The sequence below is a fragment of the Lepidothrix coronata genome, unplaced genomic scaffold (genome assembly GCF_001604755.1).
Source record: "Lepidothrix coronata isolate B3197 unplaced genomic scaffold, Lepidothrix_coronata-1.0 Scaffold272, whole genome shotgun sequence".
Lineage (NCBI taxonomy): Eukaryota > Metazoa > Chordata > Aves > Passeriformes > Pipridae > Lepidothrix > Lepidothrix coronata.
Genome location: NW_016690452.1, coordinates 761,476 through 778,614, shown reverse-complemented (window position 1 = coordinate 778,614; position 17,139 = coordinate 761,476). Strand labels below are relative to the sequence as shown.

Below are 17,139 nucleotides of genomic sequence, written 5' to 3'. Positions count from 1 at the left end.
CCCGGCTCCCCCCGGCACTCCCCGGTGCCCCCCGGCTTCTCCCGGTTCTCCCGCGCTGCGCCCCAGCCGGGGAGGCTCCGGGGCGCTCAGTGCCCAGGGGTTGCTTTGCCCCCGGAGACGGCGTGCGAACACCGTTTCCAAGATGGAATTTGATTTTTTGCGGTTTTTTTCGTTGTTTGGTTGGTGGTTTTTTTTATTGGCAGCTGGAGTTTAGCAGCGGGAGTGTGTGCATGGAAACCGGGACCAGCCCCGGCAGAGCGGAGCTCCGGAGCTGCCCGATCCCCCCGTCCCTCCCCACCCGATCCCTGACCCTGACCTTAACCCTGTCCCACGGCAAACCCCAGCCCTGACCCCCCGAGGGCATGAGGGGCAGGTGGGGTCCCTGCTCTTCGCTGCTCCGTGCCGTCCCAGTGGACACCAGTGACCTGATCCAAGTGGTGTTTGGGTCCCTGCCGCGGGAGTTCACCCAGCGGAAGGAAGGGGTGGGAGAGGACAGGTGAGGAGCCCTGCAGGTAACCCCTGCGCCCCCTCTCCCCAGAGCCGCCCCCGCCGCCCCCGGGCAGCGACATCGTTCATCCCATCAAGGTTGACGAGAGCGGATCCTTCTTGTCCTACGACCTGACCCACCGAGCCCTTCACCGAAGGTCTCCTGCCTCCAGGAGCAAGTTCCCTGCCTTCTACGAGCTGCATTACAAAGGACAACCCCTGAAATTCAACCTGAGCCTCAACAGGAACCTCCTGGCCCCGGGCTTTGTCAGCGAGAGGCGGTTCGGGGGCATCGCCGGCGCCAAGATCCAGCCGCACACCTCCAACCCCTGCCACATGATCGGGGAGGTTCGGAGCCGGGCGGAGGGAGGGCTGGCTGCCCTCAGCACCTGCGATGGCCTGGTAAGTACAGCCCTGATCCATAACGATCCTTAATCCACAAGGAAACAGGAGGAGCTAAGTCCCCCTTTCTGCTGAAAGCGACGGCAAAACTCCCGGCGGCAGCAGGGTCGGGATCCCAGCACGTAGGTCTGATGTGGCCGTGGATGAGCTGACTGTAAATTTCCCATGGATTCCAGTGGTTTGGGAACTCTCCGGGGCTGTGTTTCCTTGTTTGTGTCCAAATTCCCAAAGACAGCAATTCTCTGCCTTCTAGTACATAACTGTGTGGTTGTGAGGAGCACAGTGAGGGGCTCGGAGCTGGAGGTGTTAATGACAACACAGCTCGTGGGTACTGAAGCTACTCCCTGTTTCCTGAACTCTCCCCTGCCTTGTGCCAAAGGTGATAGTGTGGAAGAGTAACAGTTTTGGGGGAAGGGTGTAAAACCTCCTGTGGGTTCACAGAAGTGGTACCACGTAACTGGGGATGTGCAGATCCCCGTTCCCGAGGGGGGCTATGGGATGATAGGGGCATTGGGGTTGGGAACCCCCCTGTGCCCCCAGCACGGGCACGGGACAGAGGGAGGGATCACCAGCAGTGCCTGTGCTGGTGTCTCCCAGTTTGGAGGGATGACAACTCCATGGGATCCTTGGTCTGCTGCTGCTCTCAGGTGGGGGCTGTGTTTGCTTTTTGAGCTTTCTGTGTTTGAATAAATGGCTTTCCACTGCCAGAGGGCAGAGTTAGATGGGAGATTGGGAGGGAATCCTTCCCTGGGAGGGTGGGGAGGCCCTGGCACAGGTTGCCCAGAGAAGCTGTGGCTGCCCCATCCCTGGGAGTGTTCCAGGCCAAGTTGGATGGGGCGTGGAGCAACGTGGGCTAGTGGGAGGTGTCCCTGCCCATGGCAGGGGGTGGAATGGGGTGAGCTTTGAGATCCCTTCCATCCCAAGCCATTCCAGGATTCTGTGATTCTAATGGTCACTCCCAGGCCCTTCAGTGCAACCCTGTGCTCAATGCAGGTGCCTTCACAGTGCCCCCTTGTCTCTCCTGCCAGAAAGGCGTGTTCCGGCTCCTCAACGAGGACTATTTCATCGAGCCGGTGTCCAGCAGCCCCCGGGAGGACGGGGCAGCTCAGCCCCACAGGATATACAAGCGCCAGGCCCCCAAGGACGGGGCAGAGCAGGGCAGGAGCCCCCCAGCCCCCCGGGAAACCTGCGGCGTGCCAGGTACTGCCCCTTCCTCTGGCAGTGTTGGTGCCACCAGTGACTCAGTGTGTGCTGAACCCCAACGTGTGCCTCTCGCTCTCCTCTCCTCCCAGCCCTGCTGCAAGCAGGGAGATGATGGGGAGGCTGAGCCTTTGCTTTCATTCCCTTGAAAACTTCAGTTTAGACCTGCTGGGGCATTGGACTTCGGGAGTGAAACCCGGTCACTGCCCAGGGAGTTCCTGCTGCAGGCAGAGAGTGTGTGTGGCTCCTTCTCTGTCCAGAGCACATGGGTTGGATAAACTCCCAAATGCAGGATTTCAAGTACTGAGGCTCAGTCCATCCCCAGCAGCTCAAGGGCACTGTACTGCTCAGTGAAGCTGCACCTTCCAGGCAGCACACCTTGGTTTGCTATTTCCTGGAGCTCTCTGCTTTCAGAAACTGGGGGTTTTTTGCTATGATCAGGTTATCTTCAGGCATTCTTCTGATAATCTAAATTAATTATTTAATCTGTGGTAATAATCTTAACGGCTTCTTCAAGTCTTTGAAGTCTATTCTTGACTTTGAAGTGTATTCTTGAAAATTCATTTCTCGGTGTGTAACTCGTGTGGATCTCCCTTGCAGTCAGGGCTAGCAGGGTGGATGTGCTGGGCATGCCCTGGAAAGGAATCCCAAATTCTGTAGGATTTTAGTTACTGCCACCCTTCCATCCTGCCCTGATGTATTGCTGGTTTGCTTTGCAAAGCACCACAACAGCCAGATGGTGCTGGGCTGCTGGGTGTTGTTTAGCTTCTGTCAGTACGTGATGCAGCCTGTCTGTACAGCTGGGTGAGTGTTTGAGAGGGATCATCCCAAAGGAAAATGCCCCACGAGCCCCCTGGGACCCCTGGGCACCCTCTGCTCTGCAGTACCCTCACGTCCTGGCTGGAAGCTCAGCAGCCAAGGACACAATGGAAACGAGCTCCAAGGAAGCCACTGCGATTAAACTGTCACAGTGGTATTAGCAATTCATCAAATTATCCAGATAGTTGGGATTTTTCAGGCTGGGGGATCAAACGCCCTTTCACAGCTAACGTACAGTATAGTCCATAAAATGTAAAAGTCCATTGTTAGGGAAGAGAGGCTGAGCCTCCCAAACTGGTCGTGAAAGCGATTCCCACTGTGTGGGATGAGGTTTGTAAAGCCTTCACCCAGCTTGGGGCTGACCCTGACCTTGATCTTGGAGCAGCGTCACAGGGAAAGGCTCTGCTGGAGAATTCCCAGTTGCTGGTGTGCGTGAGGAGCTCTCCTCCGCCTCCGGCCTCTGCTCAGCCCACTGAACATTCCTGTTGTTTCTCCTTGGGAAGGAGCAGAGTTCAGTCTCCATGTGCCTGAGGAAATCTCTGTGCTGTCCTGCCAGGTCTCGGCTCGCCCAGGGCACTGTTGGCTGTGGGATTTGGCTCAAGACTTCAGTCCAGCTTTGGGGGCACAGAACTTATCCTGTTGGGAACTGTGCCTCCCTGAAAAATATAGGTCTGGGATGATAATCCAAAATGTTGAGCCACCAGGGTTGTTTCTCAGGGTTTCTCAGGTTGTTTCTCAAGCATCTCTGCAGGGTTGCCTGTAAATTCCTGTGTCAGTACAAACCCTAAAACTCTGCTCTGGGAGGCTCCGTGTTCCTTGTGGAATATTGCAAGCCCTGTTCCAGTCAAAGAAATTACTTCAAATGCTTTGTTTGTTTTTCTGTCACGCTCATGTGCAGCAGACTGAGCTCAGAGTCTTCTGGAGCACAGAGCACAGCAAAATGCACATAAGTTATGGGTCTAAGTGTGGAGTCTTCTCCACACCAAAGGTTATTCCTTTGAACTAAAAAAAAAAAAAAAAAAAAGATATTTTATCAAAATTGCAGACATTTCATCAAGAAAAAAAGACCTTTTTCCCCCGTCTAATCCCTCAGAATCTCAGGAAAGCCTGGAGCAGTCTGAGAGGCGCAGGGAACGGTGGGAGCAGAAGCAGCACAGGAGGAGAAGAATTAGGCAGCGCTCCATCAGCAGGGAGAAGTGGGTGGAAACGCTGGTGGTGGCAGACACCAAGATGGTGGAGTTCCATGGCAGTGAGAACATCGAGAAGTACGTGCTGACCGTGATGAACATGGTGAGTCCTGGCCGGGCAGGGCAGAGCCATAGTGTGACACATGGAATCAGGGAATGGTTGGGCTTGGAAGGGACCTCAGAGCTCATCCAGTTCTACCCCCCTGTGGGCAGGGACACCTTCCACTAGCCCAGGTTGCTCCAAGCCCTGTCCAACCTGGCCTTGGACACTTCCAGGGATGGGGCAGCCACAGCTTCTCTGGGTAGAAGACCCCAGGGCTTGCCAGGACTCATCCCTGGTGGCACCTCAGCAAAGCTCTCACCACTCAGGCTCTTCCCACCCCCCTTGGCTTTGCTGCCCTGCTCAGTGCTCTGACCCCACGGGAGGACAGGTGAGTGGCAGCAAACCTGAGGCCAAAACCTCTGTGCAGGTGAGAGCAGCTCAGCCAACACCATTTCACCTTCCTGTGGGGCTCAAGGGCTGCTCCCTTCTGCTTCCCTCCATGGGATGGGTGAAGTGGCCTCCCAGGGAGGTCCCCCAAAGAGAGACATGCTCCAGGGAAGGGAGGTGGTTGGTGCCAGAGCTGGCACTGTTTGGGTTAGCAGGAGAGATGGGAACAGCTTTTCTGGGCAGGAGCACCAGATTGTGGTGGGGGAGTGTGCTGGTGCCACAGAGAAGCAGATAAGTCAGGGTGAGTTGGTTCAGTCTGTTCCCTCTTCTGCTGCTGGGGCAGCACCTCTTTGCATTCCAGAAGAGAGCTTTGGCTGATGCCAGGAAAGGGTGGGATTGGGCAGAGGACCTCAGGTAACATCCCTGGATTTCTGGGGGGTGGTGAAGGCACCCAGAGAGCACCGAATTCCTTCGAGATGTTAAACACATCTCTTGGTGAGAGCAGAGGGGTTCCCCGGGCGTTTCGGGATGAGTTCCAGCCTCTGCACAGATCATATCCAGTGCAAATGGAAATCATCACAGGCCTCGGTCCAGGCCCGTGTCTGTTCTTGCCTTGATTTGGGGAATTCCCCGAGATGTCAACAGCCTCCAGCAGCTTCCCCTGGAGCTCCTGTTCCTGCAGAGGGACGTGCCAGCAGCCGTGTCCCGGGGCTGGGCTCTGTCCTGAGCCGTGTTTCCTTGGCATTCCCGTGTCACAGGTGGCGGGGCTGTTCCACCACGCCAGCATCGGGAACCCCATCAACATCGCCATAGTGCGGCTCATCCTGCTGGAGCACGAGGAGGTGAGAGCAAACAGGGTGACTCGGCCCGTCCTGGCAGCCAGGCTGGGATGCACTGGGAGCTGGCCTGGAAAGCCAGGCTGGGATGCAGTGGGAGCTGGCCTGGAAAGCCAGGCTGGGATGCAGTGGGAGCTGGCCTGGAAAGCCAGGCTGGGATGCAGTGGGAGCTGGCCTGGAAAGCCAGGCTGGGATGCACTGGGAGCTGGCCTGGAAAGCCAGGCTCCCTCCCGTGCCGTCTGTGTGGCCTGGAGGAGTTTGTGTAAGAGAAATCCAGCATTTGCGCCCTCGTCTTGGCCAGAGGAGTCAGGGACAGCGTGGCCAGAGGAGCTGCTGAGTCTGATTTTTAGGATGGTTTGTGCTAACTCAGCATGGGTGTGGGAGCAGAGGGCTGTGGGTCGCTGGGTGGCCGTGTCCCAGCTGCAGTGGTGGCTCTGAGGCCACTCAGACGGGCTCCCAGCTGTGTCCTTCGCCCCCAGCCAGGACGGGATATTTCCCTGCAGTGTTTCTTAACCCCCATAACTGGATGATTTCATGTTTTGGTTGAATCACAGATGAAAAGAAAGCAGGAAAAGGACTTTCTTCCCACCCGGGCTACAACCTATAAACATGGAGCAATTCCATCTGGATGGCAGTCGCTGCCGATTCCACTCCCATGTGTCTGAGATCAGACCTCTCCCCTCTCCACCCCAAAACCCAAACAGCTCCAGCAGTGATATGACAGCAGGCTTCTTCTCTTTCAGGAGGACCTGAAGATCTCTCACCATGCAGATAACACCTTGAAAAGCTTTTGCAAGTGGCAGAAGAGCATCAATGTGAAAGGAGATTCCCATCCCCTGCACCACGACGTCGCCGTCCTGCTCACCAGGTATTGTGTCCTCCTGATGTGCTGCTGTAGGTGCTGCTCTGTCAGGAAGAACCTGCCCTGGCTGCAGGTAGAGGGGCAGGCAGAGGAACATCCCGGGGGGAGCTGGTGAAACCTCACTGTCCATGCCTGAGCCCTGCCTGGACACCTGCACCTAAGATATGGAACATGAAATCGGGAGATATCTGGCTCCTAACAGCTGGAACTGTGGTGGAAGGTGTCCCTGCCCATGGCAGGGGGCTGGAATGAGATGAGCTTTAAGGTGCCTTCCAACCCAAACCATTCCAGGGCTCATTGATTCTATGAACTGGTCTCAAATCTCAGGTTTCCAGTTGAAGTTTCCAAACCAGGTTTTCCCCGTGGCCCTCTTGCCAAGCCCCAGAGCGGCTGGATCCTCCCAGGAGTTGTACACAGGGATTAACTCTCCTTTTTTTCCTGGAGGCTGGGCTTGGCAGAGGAGCCTCTGGGAAGCCCCTGACCTCCCATGGAGCCAACAGGAATTCATGGCTCTGGCCAAGTTTATATACCTTATAGTCAAGCCCTGCTCTGAGGGTTTCAGGCTGCCGTGCCTTGGCTTTTGGCAGCGTTGTGGTGGTTTGGGTGATGATTCACAACCCACAACAGCTTTATCTTCTCTGGGAAGTTGCTTTGTAGCAGAAATGAGGTGCTTCAGGCCTTGTATTTAATGGAGTTGTTCCTCCTGGATGGCTGGAGCCGCCCTGGACCCCAGCACCCCTGGGCTGTGCTTCCCCATAGGAATTGCTTTATTATTCCAGCATCGGTTTTATTTATACAACGGAATAAACGCAGCCAGCAGTTCCCATTAATCAGGCTCAACAATGAGCTGGGGATACGGGGAGAGGAAAGGGGAAAGGAGAGGTCGTCAGTGTTTCCATTGTGGCCGTTGGATGGCTCCATTCTCACTTCTGTCTGGCCGCTGTCCGTGTGTCTGGGCTGTGTCCCACACTCTGTCCTGCCGCCTTCTAACGCCCTCTCTGCTCTGTGTCTGTCTGTCTGTCCCTGTCGCCCAAGGAAGGACATCTGTGCTGCCATGAACAGGCCCTGTGAGACGCTGGGGCTGTCCCACGTGGCGGGGATGTGCCAACCCCACCGGAGCTGCAACATCAACGAGGACACGGGGCTGCCCCTGGCCTTCACCGTGGCCCACGAGCTCGGACACAGGTACCACCAGCTTTCTCCTCCTCCTCTTCCTCTGCACTGCTCAGTCAGGGCTGGACAAGGCACGAGGGGAGGTTGGGAGAAGGTTCCCAGTGGTTCCTCACTGCTGCAACCCCTCCTTTCTCCCCCGGGGACTTCATTCCAGAGTTTAGTTTTTGGTTGCCCTATGTTTAATGTAAACCACATAATCCAAGTCAACCTGGACAAATTGTGTTTATGTATTACCCTGTGCTAGTTTGGGAAGGCTTTGGAGCAGCTTTAAAACAGGATCTGTCTGTAGAATCAGCAACAGATTTCAATCAAATTTTGACAAGATCACTTGAACACCATAGTTCCCAATAGACATCTGTGTGGGGGAAAACACCCACCAGTAAGTTTAATTAGATGATCTTGTTCAATATTCCTGAGTATTCAGTGGGAAATAAAAGCACAGGACAAAGTTGGGGGCAGTGTCCTTGGTATCAGTAAAACATCCCTCAGGGCCAGGTCCCTGTCCCTGCCCATGTCCCCATGGTGCTGGATGCCCTGTCCCTGCCCTGTCCCTGGTGCTGGATGCCCTCTCCCTGCCCGTGTCCCCGGGGCTGTGCCAGGGCTGTGTCCGGTGTCGCGGTGCCGGGAGGCGGCGGCTGCGTGGTTGTGGTGGCCGTGGCTCATCTCCCCTCTGTGGGACTGTGCTCTTACACAGTTTTGGGATTCAGCATGATGGAAGCAGCAATGACTGTGAGCCAGTTGGGAAAAGACCTTTCATCATGTCTCCACAGCTCCTGTATGACACGTCCCCACTCACCTGGTCCCGCTGCAGCCGCGAGTACATCACACGGTTCCTCGAGTAAGTCCTTCCTCCTCTTCTTCCTCGCTGGGCGTGCTGGGGGAGCTCGGGGCCAGGGCACAGGGGGATGCTTCTACCTCTAAGAGCTTCTGTCTAACAGCATCTCGGGGTCTTTACCCAGAGAAGCTGTGGCTGCCCCATCCCTGTGAGTGCCCAAGGCCAGGTTGGACGGGGCTCGGAGCAACCTGGGATGGTAGAAGGTGTCCCTGCCATGGCAGGGGGTGGCACTGGATGGGCTTTAAGGTCCCTTCCCACCCAAACCATTCTATGATTCCATGACCTCCCTGGGCTGCCTCACCCGTGCTGTGGAGGGGGCTCAGGAGTGTTTGGGTGGCACAGGGGCTGTGGTTGCACAGGCAAAGCCAGAGTGGTTTCCTCGATGCTCTCGGCAGTCCCTGCACGGGCTGGATGTTGTCACCCTGAGGAGGCATCACGTGGGGAAACGAGACCCAGCCAGATTCCTCCCCGGGTTTGTTTATTTTTAGCACCCAGGACTGATTTTTCAGGCTGTTGTTATGAAGTTCCAAGGAACACAGCCCAGAGATTTACATCTGTCAGTAACTTGCACTGGAGGAACATTTTCCTTCCTTGCTACAGGAAGGTTTGAAAACAATGAGGAGCAGCAGTGGGAGAGCTGGATGAGGGGCTGGTGCTCCGTGGTGGGGAGGCTGCCAGGGCTGAACTCCTGCTCCTAAACCCCAGCCTGGGACATGTGGGCTTGGCCCTGTGCAGGGGGAATTATTGTTGATTTATGGCTTTCAGAGGAATGGAGCCTTTCTGTATCTGGAGTGCTCTTGGCCCTCTGCTTTTAACCTTCACTTTTGCATTTAGAATTTCCTGCTTGTGATGACCTTGGGTTGCTCTGAGCTGGGATGGGGGAGAGACAAAGCAGCTGGGTGCTCCTCTGGTTGGGTTTTGGTCTCTTTACCCCCCCAGAAGGGGCAGCTCTTCCTTCAGAAGGAAGCCAGCAGGCATCTGTCCCTGGCTGTGACATCCCCGAGGCCAGAGAGAGGCCAGGGGCCAGCACAGACATGAGTTGTTATGATGTGGTGTTGGCAGGAGGACAGGAAGGAGTGAGCCAGAAAATGGGACCCTGCTGACCTGGGGTTGCTGGCTGTGCTTGGAACAGGCCTCACGTTTGGAGAAAAGCCACTCTCAAATGATGATTATTATTCTTGTACAGAAGATTATTATTTTACAAGCACTGCTGAGTGTTTAAGGATCTCCAAGTGATTCCTGGCAGTGGCACAGCCCTGGCACTGCAGGGCAGCCAGGGCTGGAGACCCTCCTGGGTCAGGGGCCGCTCAGACACCCAGGGGCACTGGAAGAGGTCCCTTCCCTGCTGTGGCAGTGGTGTCCCCAGGGAAGGACCATCCCTGGCTCAGGCTGATGTGGGATGCCAGCACAGGCAGCAGTTCTGGGATTTTCCCCTCTCCCCACTGCAGGATGCTGTAAGGCTCTTTGTTCCCCCCACTCACCATGGCACGAGCTCTTTCCCAGCCCAGCTGGTGGAATATCCTTGTCAAACAGGATCTGGTGTCTCATGGATGCCTTCCCTGCACCCTGATCCCGGGATGGATGGAGCAGCCTCCCTTCATTTCTGCAGCCCTGGCACAGCTGCAGTCTGTCCCTTCTCCCTTCAGTCTTTGCTCTACATCAAACCACCAGTTTTTCAGCCTCTTTCCACAGTGCTGGAGTTCTTCTTCCATCATCTTCCTCTTCCCAGGGCCCGGGGCTGGCTGCTCCTGCCAGCTCCACCAGCTCCTGGTTGTGCAGCTGATTCTGCCCAAGCTCCAATCGCTCCAATCCTTGCCTTTGTTTTTATTGAATTCTGTCCTGACTCTTTCTAGACCCTTCCTCCAGTTCTCTCAGAGCTTTTGGAATTTTAATCCTGCTCTCAAATGTATCTGCAGATCCTCCCAGCCTGCTCACAGATGGGGATTTAATCATCCTTCCATCCACTCCATCATCCAGCTCGTTAGGGAAGGGCTGGAACAGGCAGAGGCAGCTCAGACCCCTGCGTGTTTCCCTGCGGAGTGGATTTACTGCAGATCCCTGCAAAGCCAGAGGGAAACTCAGGCCAACTTTTCCTGGCTTACAGATGTGTTTTGGCCAATTGAAGAGACCAGTAGAACAATTGTAAAGCATTTCATGGAGAAGTAGGTTCTGACCAGAGCACTGGAAAGCTGGTGCAGGTCTCAGTCACCCCCAGGTTGGACAGGGAGCACAGGGAGTGCCCTGAGCACCTCAGGGGGCAGGAGGGTTGGGGCAGTCTGGGGGGGACGTGGGGCCCCATGTGGGACCCAAACAGGCACAGCAGCACCAGTGTCACACATGTGGCTCAACCAGGATGAAGTGCTTAAGCCTGGACTTCTCCCAGTGCAGACACCATTCCTTCCATTTTTAAAGAAAATACTCCAAGTGTTTTCCACCAGCAGATAAAGAAAACAGGGCAAGGGAAAAGAAGACAGGACACAGGGAATGGCTTCCCAGTGTCAGAGAGCAGGGTTAGATGGGATATTGAGAAGGAATTCTTGGCTGTGAGGGTGGGGAGGCCCTGGCACAGGTTGCCCAGAGAAGCTGTGGCTGCCCCTGGATCCCTGGAAGTGTCCAAGGCCAGGCTGGACGGGGCTTGGAGCAACCTGGGCTGGTGGAAGGTGTCCCTGCCCATGGCAGGGGGTGGGACCGGATGGGCTCTAAGGTCCCTTCCCACTCAGACCATTTTGGGATTCTGGGATTCAATGGAAATAGCTGTGGGGGTGCCATGCAGTGACCCCCTGTGTGCCTGGAGCAGGCTGCACCCTGACACTGTGTCCAGCTGCCCAATCCATGCCCAATCCATCTGGGCTCAGTCCTGCATCACCCACTGCCATCCTTCCCTTCCCACTGGGCTGGGAGAGGCAGGATGCTCCTGCTGTTGGGAATCTGGAAATGAGGCTCTCAAGCCTCTGGGCTGCTGAAATCAACCTGTTTCCTGAATTTTCCAATAGGGACATACAATATTTTGCAGTAAGGATATACATGGGACTTTAGGGGGCTGCCTCCAGCCGTGTGAGCTGTTTGCAGGTGTCCGGCGTGGAACTCACTGGGTGGGATGGGAAAGGGAGGAGGGGGTGCTGGTTCTGCCTGGCATCGCCCCATGGCTCTGCCAGCACCCCAGAGCAGGAGCTCTCCCGTGCTTCCAGCCCTTGTTTCCATGTTGCTGGTTTGGGTTAAAAAGGAATCTCGTTTCCAGTTAATTCAGAGCCGTTCCCAATCACAACAAACCCGAGTAATCTAATCTGCCCCGGCCTCGCCAGAGGCTTTGCCTTGCTGGAAACGGGTTTGTTTAAATCAACACTGAAGGCTGAACTGGTGACAACTCCGTGCATGTTTGGGAAGTATCGTAGCAGAAGCAGCGGGAGCGGAGGGAGGCACCAGCCCAGGGGCTGCAGGGAGCTGCCTTTGTCCCTTCTCCTTCCCACTGTCCTGCCAAACCCGGGGGACGCGGGGTGATCACTCTGGGGGCTCCCGCCCCCAAAATCAGGTACCCACACGCGCCCGTCGGTGCTGGAGCGGCTCCAGGGTTGCAGAGCAGGAGTCCTGTCAGGGACAATTGCTAATTGCTAATTGCCCCTCACCGCGGCGGGACGTTAATGAGCTGTTGCTCCTCCCTGGCGGCTGCCCCGGTGACACTGCCCTGCCCTCTCTCTTTCAGCCGGGGCTGGGGGCTGTGCTTGGATGACCCCCCAGCCCGGGAGGTGCTGGACTTCCCCCTGGTGCCCCCGGGGGTCCTGTACGACGTGGGCCACCAGTGCCGGCTGCAGTACGGCCCCTACTCCACCTTCTGCGACGACATGGATGTAAGCTGGGATCCCCCCGCGGAGCAGGGGCTCCGGGATCTCTGGGGTGGGGGCTTTGTTGGGGCCACCCTCTCCTTGTGGGTTAAATCTGTGCTGGAGGGCTGGCTGGGCAATAACCGTGTCCTGCACACCCTGTTTCCTGCAGAGCGTCTGCAACACGCTGTGGTGCACGGTGGGGAACACGTGTCATTCCAAGCTGGATGCGGCTGTGGATGGCACAGCCTGTGGGGACAACAAGGTAACGGGGAGTAGACCCCTCTGTGGCCTCAGGGACCCCCTGTCCTGCACACAGAGGAGCTTCACAGGCTCCAGCACAGGGACAGGCTCATCCTGCTGCCCATGCTCTGTCCAAACACCCGCTGCTCCCAGGAGGGGCTGCCTGCAGGGAAGCTTAAAAATCCTTGGGAAGGTGAAGCCAACAGTTAATGACCATGGCAGGAGAGCACCAGGCTCGTTCTGCTCTCTGTCTGCTGTGGTGGTGCATGCTCATCCCTGGGATCTTCCCCACCTCTGAGCTTCACTGGCTCTTCCCTCTGGGCTGAGATTGGGTTGAGAATTCCCTTAATGAGGGGTCTCAGTGGAGGTTTGGGTTTGTTACCTCAGACAAGTCCCAAACAGCCCAGCATCTCTGTATTTCCCATTGTTTGAGGTGCTCCAGGCTCTGGCAGAGCCCAGCTGACCCCAGGCACCCCTGTGCAAGCAAAACATGGATTTCCGTGGGTCAGTGTGTGTGTGCTGGGTGTCCCTGCACCCTGCACCGGGCTCTCAGACTCGGCAGCAGTTCCTGCATCCTTAGCCTTGTTCTCTCTGCTGTCCCTCTGCAGTGGTGCTTCAACGGGGAGTGTGTTCCTGTGGGTCACCGGCCCGAGCCCATCGATGGCGGTTGGAGCTCCTGGAGCTCCTGGGCTGCCTGTTCCCGGAGCTGCGGGGCCGGAGTGCAGAGTGCTGAGAGGCACTGCAGCACCCCCACGTGAGTGCAGCCCAGCCCAGCCCAGCCCATCCCATCCCATCCCATCCCATCCCTGCCATGGGTAGGGACACCTCCCGCTATCCCAGGCTGCTCCAGGCCCCGTCCACCTTGGCCTTGGACATTTCCAGGGATCCAGGGGCAGCCACAGCTTCTCTGGGCAACCTGTGCCAGGGCCTCCCCACCCTCACAGACAAGAATTCCTTCCCAATATCCCATCTGTCCCTGCCCTCTGGCACTAAGAAGCCATTCTCTGTGTCCTGTCCCTCCATCCCTTCTCCCAAGTCCCTCTCCAGCTCTTCTGGAGCCCCTTTAGGCACTGGAAGGGGCTCTCAGGTCTCTCTGGAGCCTTCTCCTCTCCAGGGGAACCCCCCAGCTCTCCCAGCCTAGCTTCAGAGCAGAGGAACCCAACTCTTCCTTATTCCCTGTAAAGCCAGGAGCCATCATCTGTCCAGTGCAGTCCTACCCTGGCTGTGTCACACAGCCAGGCTGTGCCATCGTGCAGTTATTGGTCTGAACGATGAGCTTTCGGACACTCAGGGCATTTATTTCCTGGGGTGACCCCCGGGAGCCTCTGGAGAGGCCGGGTTTGCTCTGGCTCCCTCCCAGGGTCATTCCCGGTCTGTGCAGGCAGGGAGCGGTTGCCGCGACTCAAACAAAGGGCAAAGACTCAGAGATGTAAAACACTTCCAGTGTCCTTTAGTGACAGAACAGCAAACCAGGCATTCTTGGAGCCTGATTCAGAGTTGTTTTGGAAAATCCTGCTGCAGTTTATCAGCCTGCTGCATTCCATGAGCCATGGCTGGCTCCCGCCTGGAAGCATCCGGGCAGTGCCAGAGGAGCTTCCTTCTCCATCCCATGATTTCAGGGCTGATCCATCTGCTCCCCAGATGTCCCCTTGGTCACCAAATCGCTGTTGCACAGGATTCAGCCCAATGCCCCGGCTTGCCCAGGAGTTGGAGCGCCCTGGGATGGAGAGAAAAAGGGCTTTGTGAGTGATGATCCAGGGGAATTGCTTTTCCATGGCATGAGGAGCCCTGGCAGCCCCAGGAATGGGCTCCTGATGTGCCCAGACATGTGTTCTGCCCATCCTCTCCCTGGGGCACGTTTGGCACGTGCTGTGGGGCTGTTGAGGGAAGTACTGTGTTGTCTCAGACCCGGGTCAAGAGCCAGGTCTGGTTTGACATGAGCTCCGTGGCAGAAGTGCTGTGGTAGTTTATGGAGTGTTCCAAACACAGCTGTGGACAGGAGGGAGAGCAAACACTGGGAAAGTAGCGGAATTTCCCGGGCAGTTGTTTGCTTTGGCCACTGGAGGTAAATCTCCAGCTTTGCCTTTGGGATGGAGTGAGCAAACGTGTGTGCTGGGCACCCCTCCTCCCACAGACATTCCCTCGGGGCAGGGCATGTAAACACAGCCCCAAAATAATCATTAACTTCATTCTCTTCAGCAAAGTGTGTCCTGGAGAAGGAATTTTCATGAGGTCGTGGGGACATGGGCCATGGAAAGTGGTGTGGCCAAAGGAAAAGGCAGCGTGGCAGGAACCTGAGAGAAAATTATTGTGGCTTTTCAAGTCCCTCTTAGTTTAAAAAGACCAGTGGCAGCTTTGCTGTTCCCTTGGGCAGTAGAGGAGCAGAGCTGGAGGGGTATCCTGGGTGGGATGGAGAGCAGCTCCTCCAGAGCAGCTGCAGGGCAGGCACCAGGCTGGATGGAGCTTGGAGCAACCTGGGATAGTGGAAGGTGTCCCTGCCCATGGCAGGGGGGTGGAACAAGATGGGCTTTACAGTCCCTTCCAACCCAAACCCTCCCAGGATTCCATGACTCTGAAGTCTCTTTCATCCAAACCCTCCCTGATTTGCCTTTCCCTGCCCCTGGACAGGCCGAAGTACGGGGGCCGTTACTGCCTGGGGGAGCGGAAGCGGTTCCGGATTTGCAATGTCAGGCTGTGCCCCCTGGACAAGCCCTCCTTCCGCCAGGTCCAGTGCAGCCAGTTCAACCCCATGCTCTACAAAGGGAAGCTCTACAAGTGGACACCAGTGCCCAACAACAGTGAGTGGAGGGCAGAGACCTCAAACACAGAAACCGTCAAACGCGGTCCCGCAGAGGGTCCGAGTGCTGTTTGTGCCCGAGACTCGCCTGCAGTGTTTGACACCACTGGGCTCACAGGGTTGAGGTGTGTTGCCCCCGCTGCTGCCGGGGTTTAGTGTGTACCTGTTGGGTTCCCCAGTTAACCCCTGCGAGCTGCACTGCCGGCCGGAGCACGAGTACTTTGCGGAGAAGCTGCGGGACGCGGTGGTGGACGGGACGCCGTGCTACGAGCGGGACGCCAGCCGGGACATGTGCATCAACGGCATCTGCAAGGTGGGTCCCGTGCTCCGGGAGCCAGCCCAAGGACGGCCCTGCCTGGGAAAACACGTGACCCATCCCTTGGGGAACCAGCGTCCCCTCCCTCCCGTGCTGAGGTGGTTCCCATTGTCATTCCCCACTTGGAAAGTGTTCCTGATTTCCTTGGGGGGTGTCGTACACACGTGTTCCAGCCTCTGTGCTGCCCCAAGGATATAGAGCACAGCCCAGGCCAGGTGGGACAGGGCTTGGAGCAACCTGGTCTAGTGGAAGGTGTCCCTGCCCGTGGCAGGGGGGTTGGAACTGGATTGTCTTTAATGTCTCTTGCAACCCAAACCACTCCAGGATTCTACAAATCCGTTGGAGATGGTGCAGTTGATGCTGCAAATAAATGGTCTGGGAGATCCTGGTGTGGCTGGGGAGGCTTTGCCAAGCTGTGCCCTGGGTCCTCCAGCTGCCTTTAGTGGCAGTGAACCGATCCCTTTATCTGTTTGCCTAGGGAAACTGTCCCAGGGTTTGGGATGGAATAAGCACATGTGAAGACGTTGGATTTCTGTTAAATGAGGGAGTGGGTGGTGGTCTGTGGTCTGCAGGGCAGAGTCCCACGTGGGAGGCATTAGAGCTCACAGCCACGTGCCCCTGGGACTCGCAGGGGTGGGAGGGGAGCCGGGGGTGTCCCCAGCCCTGGGGCTGACGGGGGTCCCTTGCAGAACGTGGGCTGTGACTACGAGATTGACTCGCACGCGGTGGAGGATCGGTGTGGGGTCTGCCACGGGGACGGCTCCACCTGCCACACCGTCCACAAGACCTTCGAGGACAGCGAGGGGCTGGGTAAGGGCACAGCACTGTCCCCAAAACACTGAGTGCCTGGTCCATGCAGAGCCAGGCTTGCTGCCGCTGCTGCTGCTGCTGCTCATTCCCAGGGAAGCTTTTAATCCCAGTTTGTCAGGTTTTTTGGGTTAAGACAGCGGGGAATGCAGCTGGGCTCAGTGCAAGGTGGGGTCTGGTGCCCATGGGTGCCTTACAGAGATGTAAGGACTGGGATGATGCTGGCACTCAGTGGACACTGGCCCCCACCCAGGAGACAGTAGCACCCACAGAGGGGACACAACACCCACCCAGGGGACACTCATCCACCCAAGGGCACGAATTGTCTCTCCCACGTCTCCCCCAAGACCAATGCTCGGTTCCATTCCCAGGCTACGTTGATATTGGGATTATCCCTGTGGGAGCCCGGGAGATCCGGATTGAAGAAGTCGCAGAAGCCGGGAATTTCCTGGCGCTGCGGAGCGAGAACCCAGAGAAGTATTTCCTGAATGGTGGCTGGACCATCCAGTGGAACGGGGACTACAGGGTGGCAGGGACCACCTTCACCTACAAGAGGACGGGGAACTGGGAGAATCTCACCTCTCCGGGGCCCACTGTGGAGCCCGTGTGGATCCAGGTACGATGGGATACATTGCAGGGAGGATGGGGGGACAGAGCCCCCGGATCTCCTGCCTTCCTGGGCAGGGCTGAGCTGCCACAGTCTGTCACAGCACTTCCCTGCATCCAGGGGATGGGGCTCTGCATCTCCTGGCTGAGTGTGTTTCTCCGGGAGCCAACACTGGAGCAGCCAAGCACACGCCACCGGCCCGGTCAGCGCTTCCAGCCCACAGCACTTCCAGCTGAGCCTCGTCCCCTTCCCGCCTTCCTCAAAATATTTACACGGGAGAGGGAGCGTGAGGAGAAAGAGCCGTTTCCTGAGGCCCTTCCC

General features: G+C 57.0%; 1 protein-coding gene across 1 annotated transcript in view; it reads left to right on the top strand.

Annotated features, from left to right (window-relative positions):
• The first annotated feature begins 362 nt into the window (after nucleotides 1-362).
• Nucleotides 363-17,139, top strand: part of ADAMTS7 (ADAM metallopeptidase with thrombospondin type 1 motif 7) — a 33,370-nt gene continuing 16,593 nt past the window's right edge. The window contains exons 1-15 of the mRNA XM_017836171.1: nucleotides 363-482; nucleotides 541-888; nucleotides 1,917-2,088; nucleotides 4,001-4,197; nucleotides 5,283-5,366; nucleotides 6,104-6,228; nucleotides 7,258-7,407; nucleotides 8,090-8,233; nucleotides 11,931-12,075; nucleotides 12,221-12,313; nucleotides 12,900-13,045; nucleotides 14,920-15,089; nucleotides 15,268-15,401; nucleotides 16,094-16,214; nucleotides 16,583-16,827. Of these exons, the coding sequence (XP_017691660.1) occupies nucleotides 363-482; nucleotides 541-888; nucleotides 1,917-2,088; nucleotides 4,001-4,197; nucleotides 5,283-5,366; nucleotides 6,104-6,228; nucleotides 7,258-7,407; nucleotides 8,090-8,233; nucleotides 11,931-12,075; nucleotides 12,221-12,313; nucleotides 12,900-13,045; nucleotides 14,920-15,089; nucleotides 15,268-15,401; nucleotides 16,094-16,214; nucleotides 16,583-16,827 (2,394 nt within the window). The remainder of the gene's footprint in view (nucleotides 483-540; nucleotides 889-1,916; nucleotides 2,089-4,000; nucleotides 4,198-5,282; nucleotides 5,367-6,103; nucleotides 6,229-7,257; nucleotides 7,408-8,089; nucleotides 8,234-11,930; nucleotides 12,076-12,220; nucleotides 12,314-12,899; nucleotides 13,046-14,919; nucleotides 15,090-15,267; nucleotides 15,402-16,093; nucleotides 16,215-16,582; nucleotides 16,828-17,139) is intronic.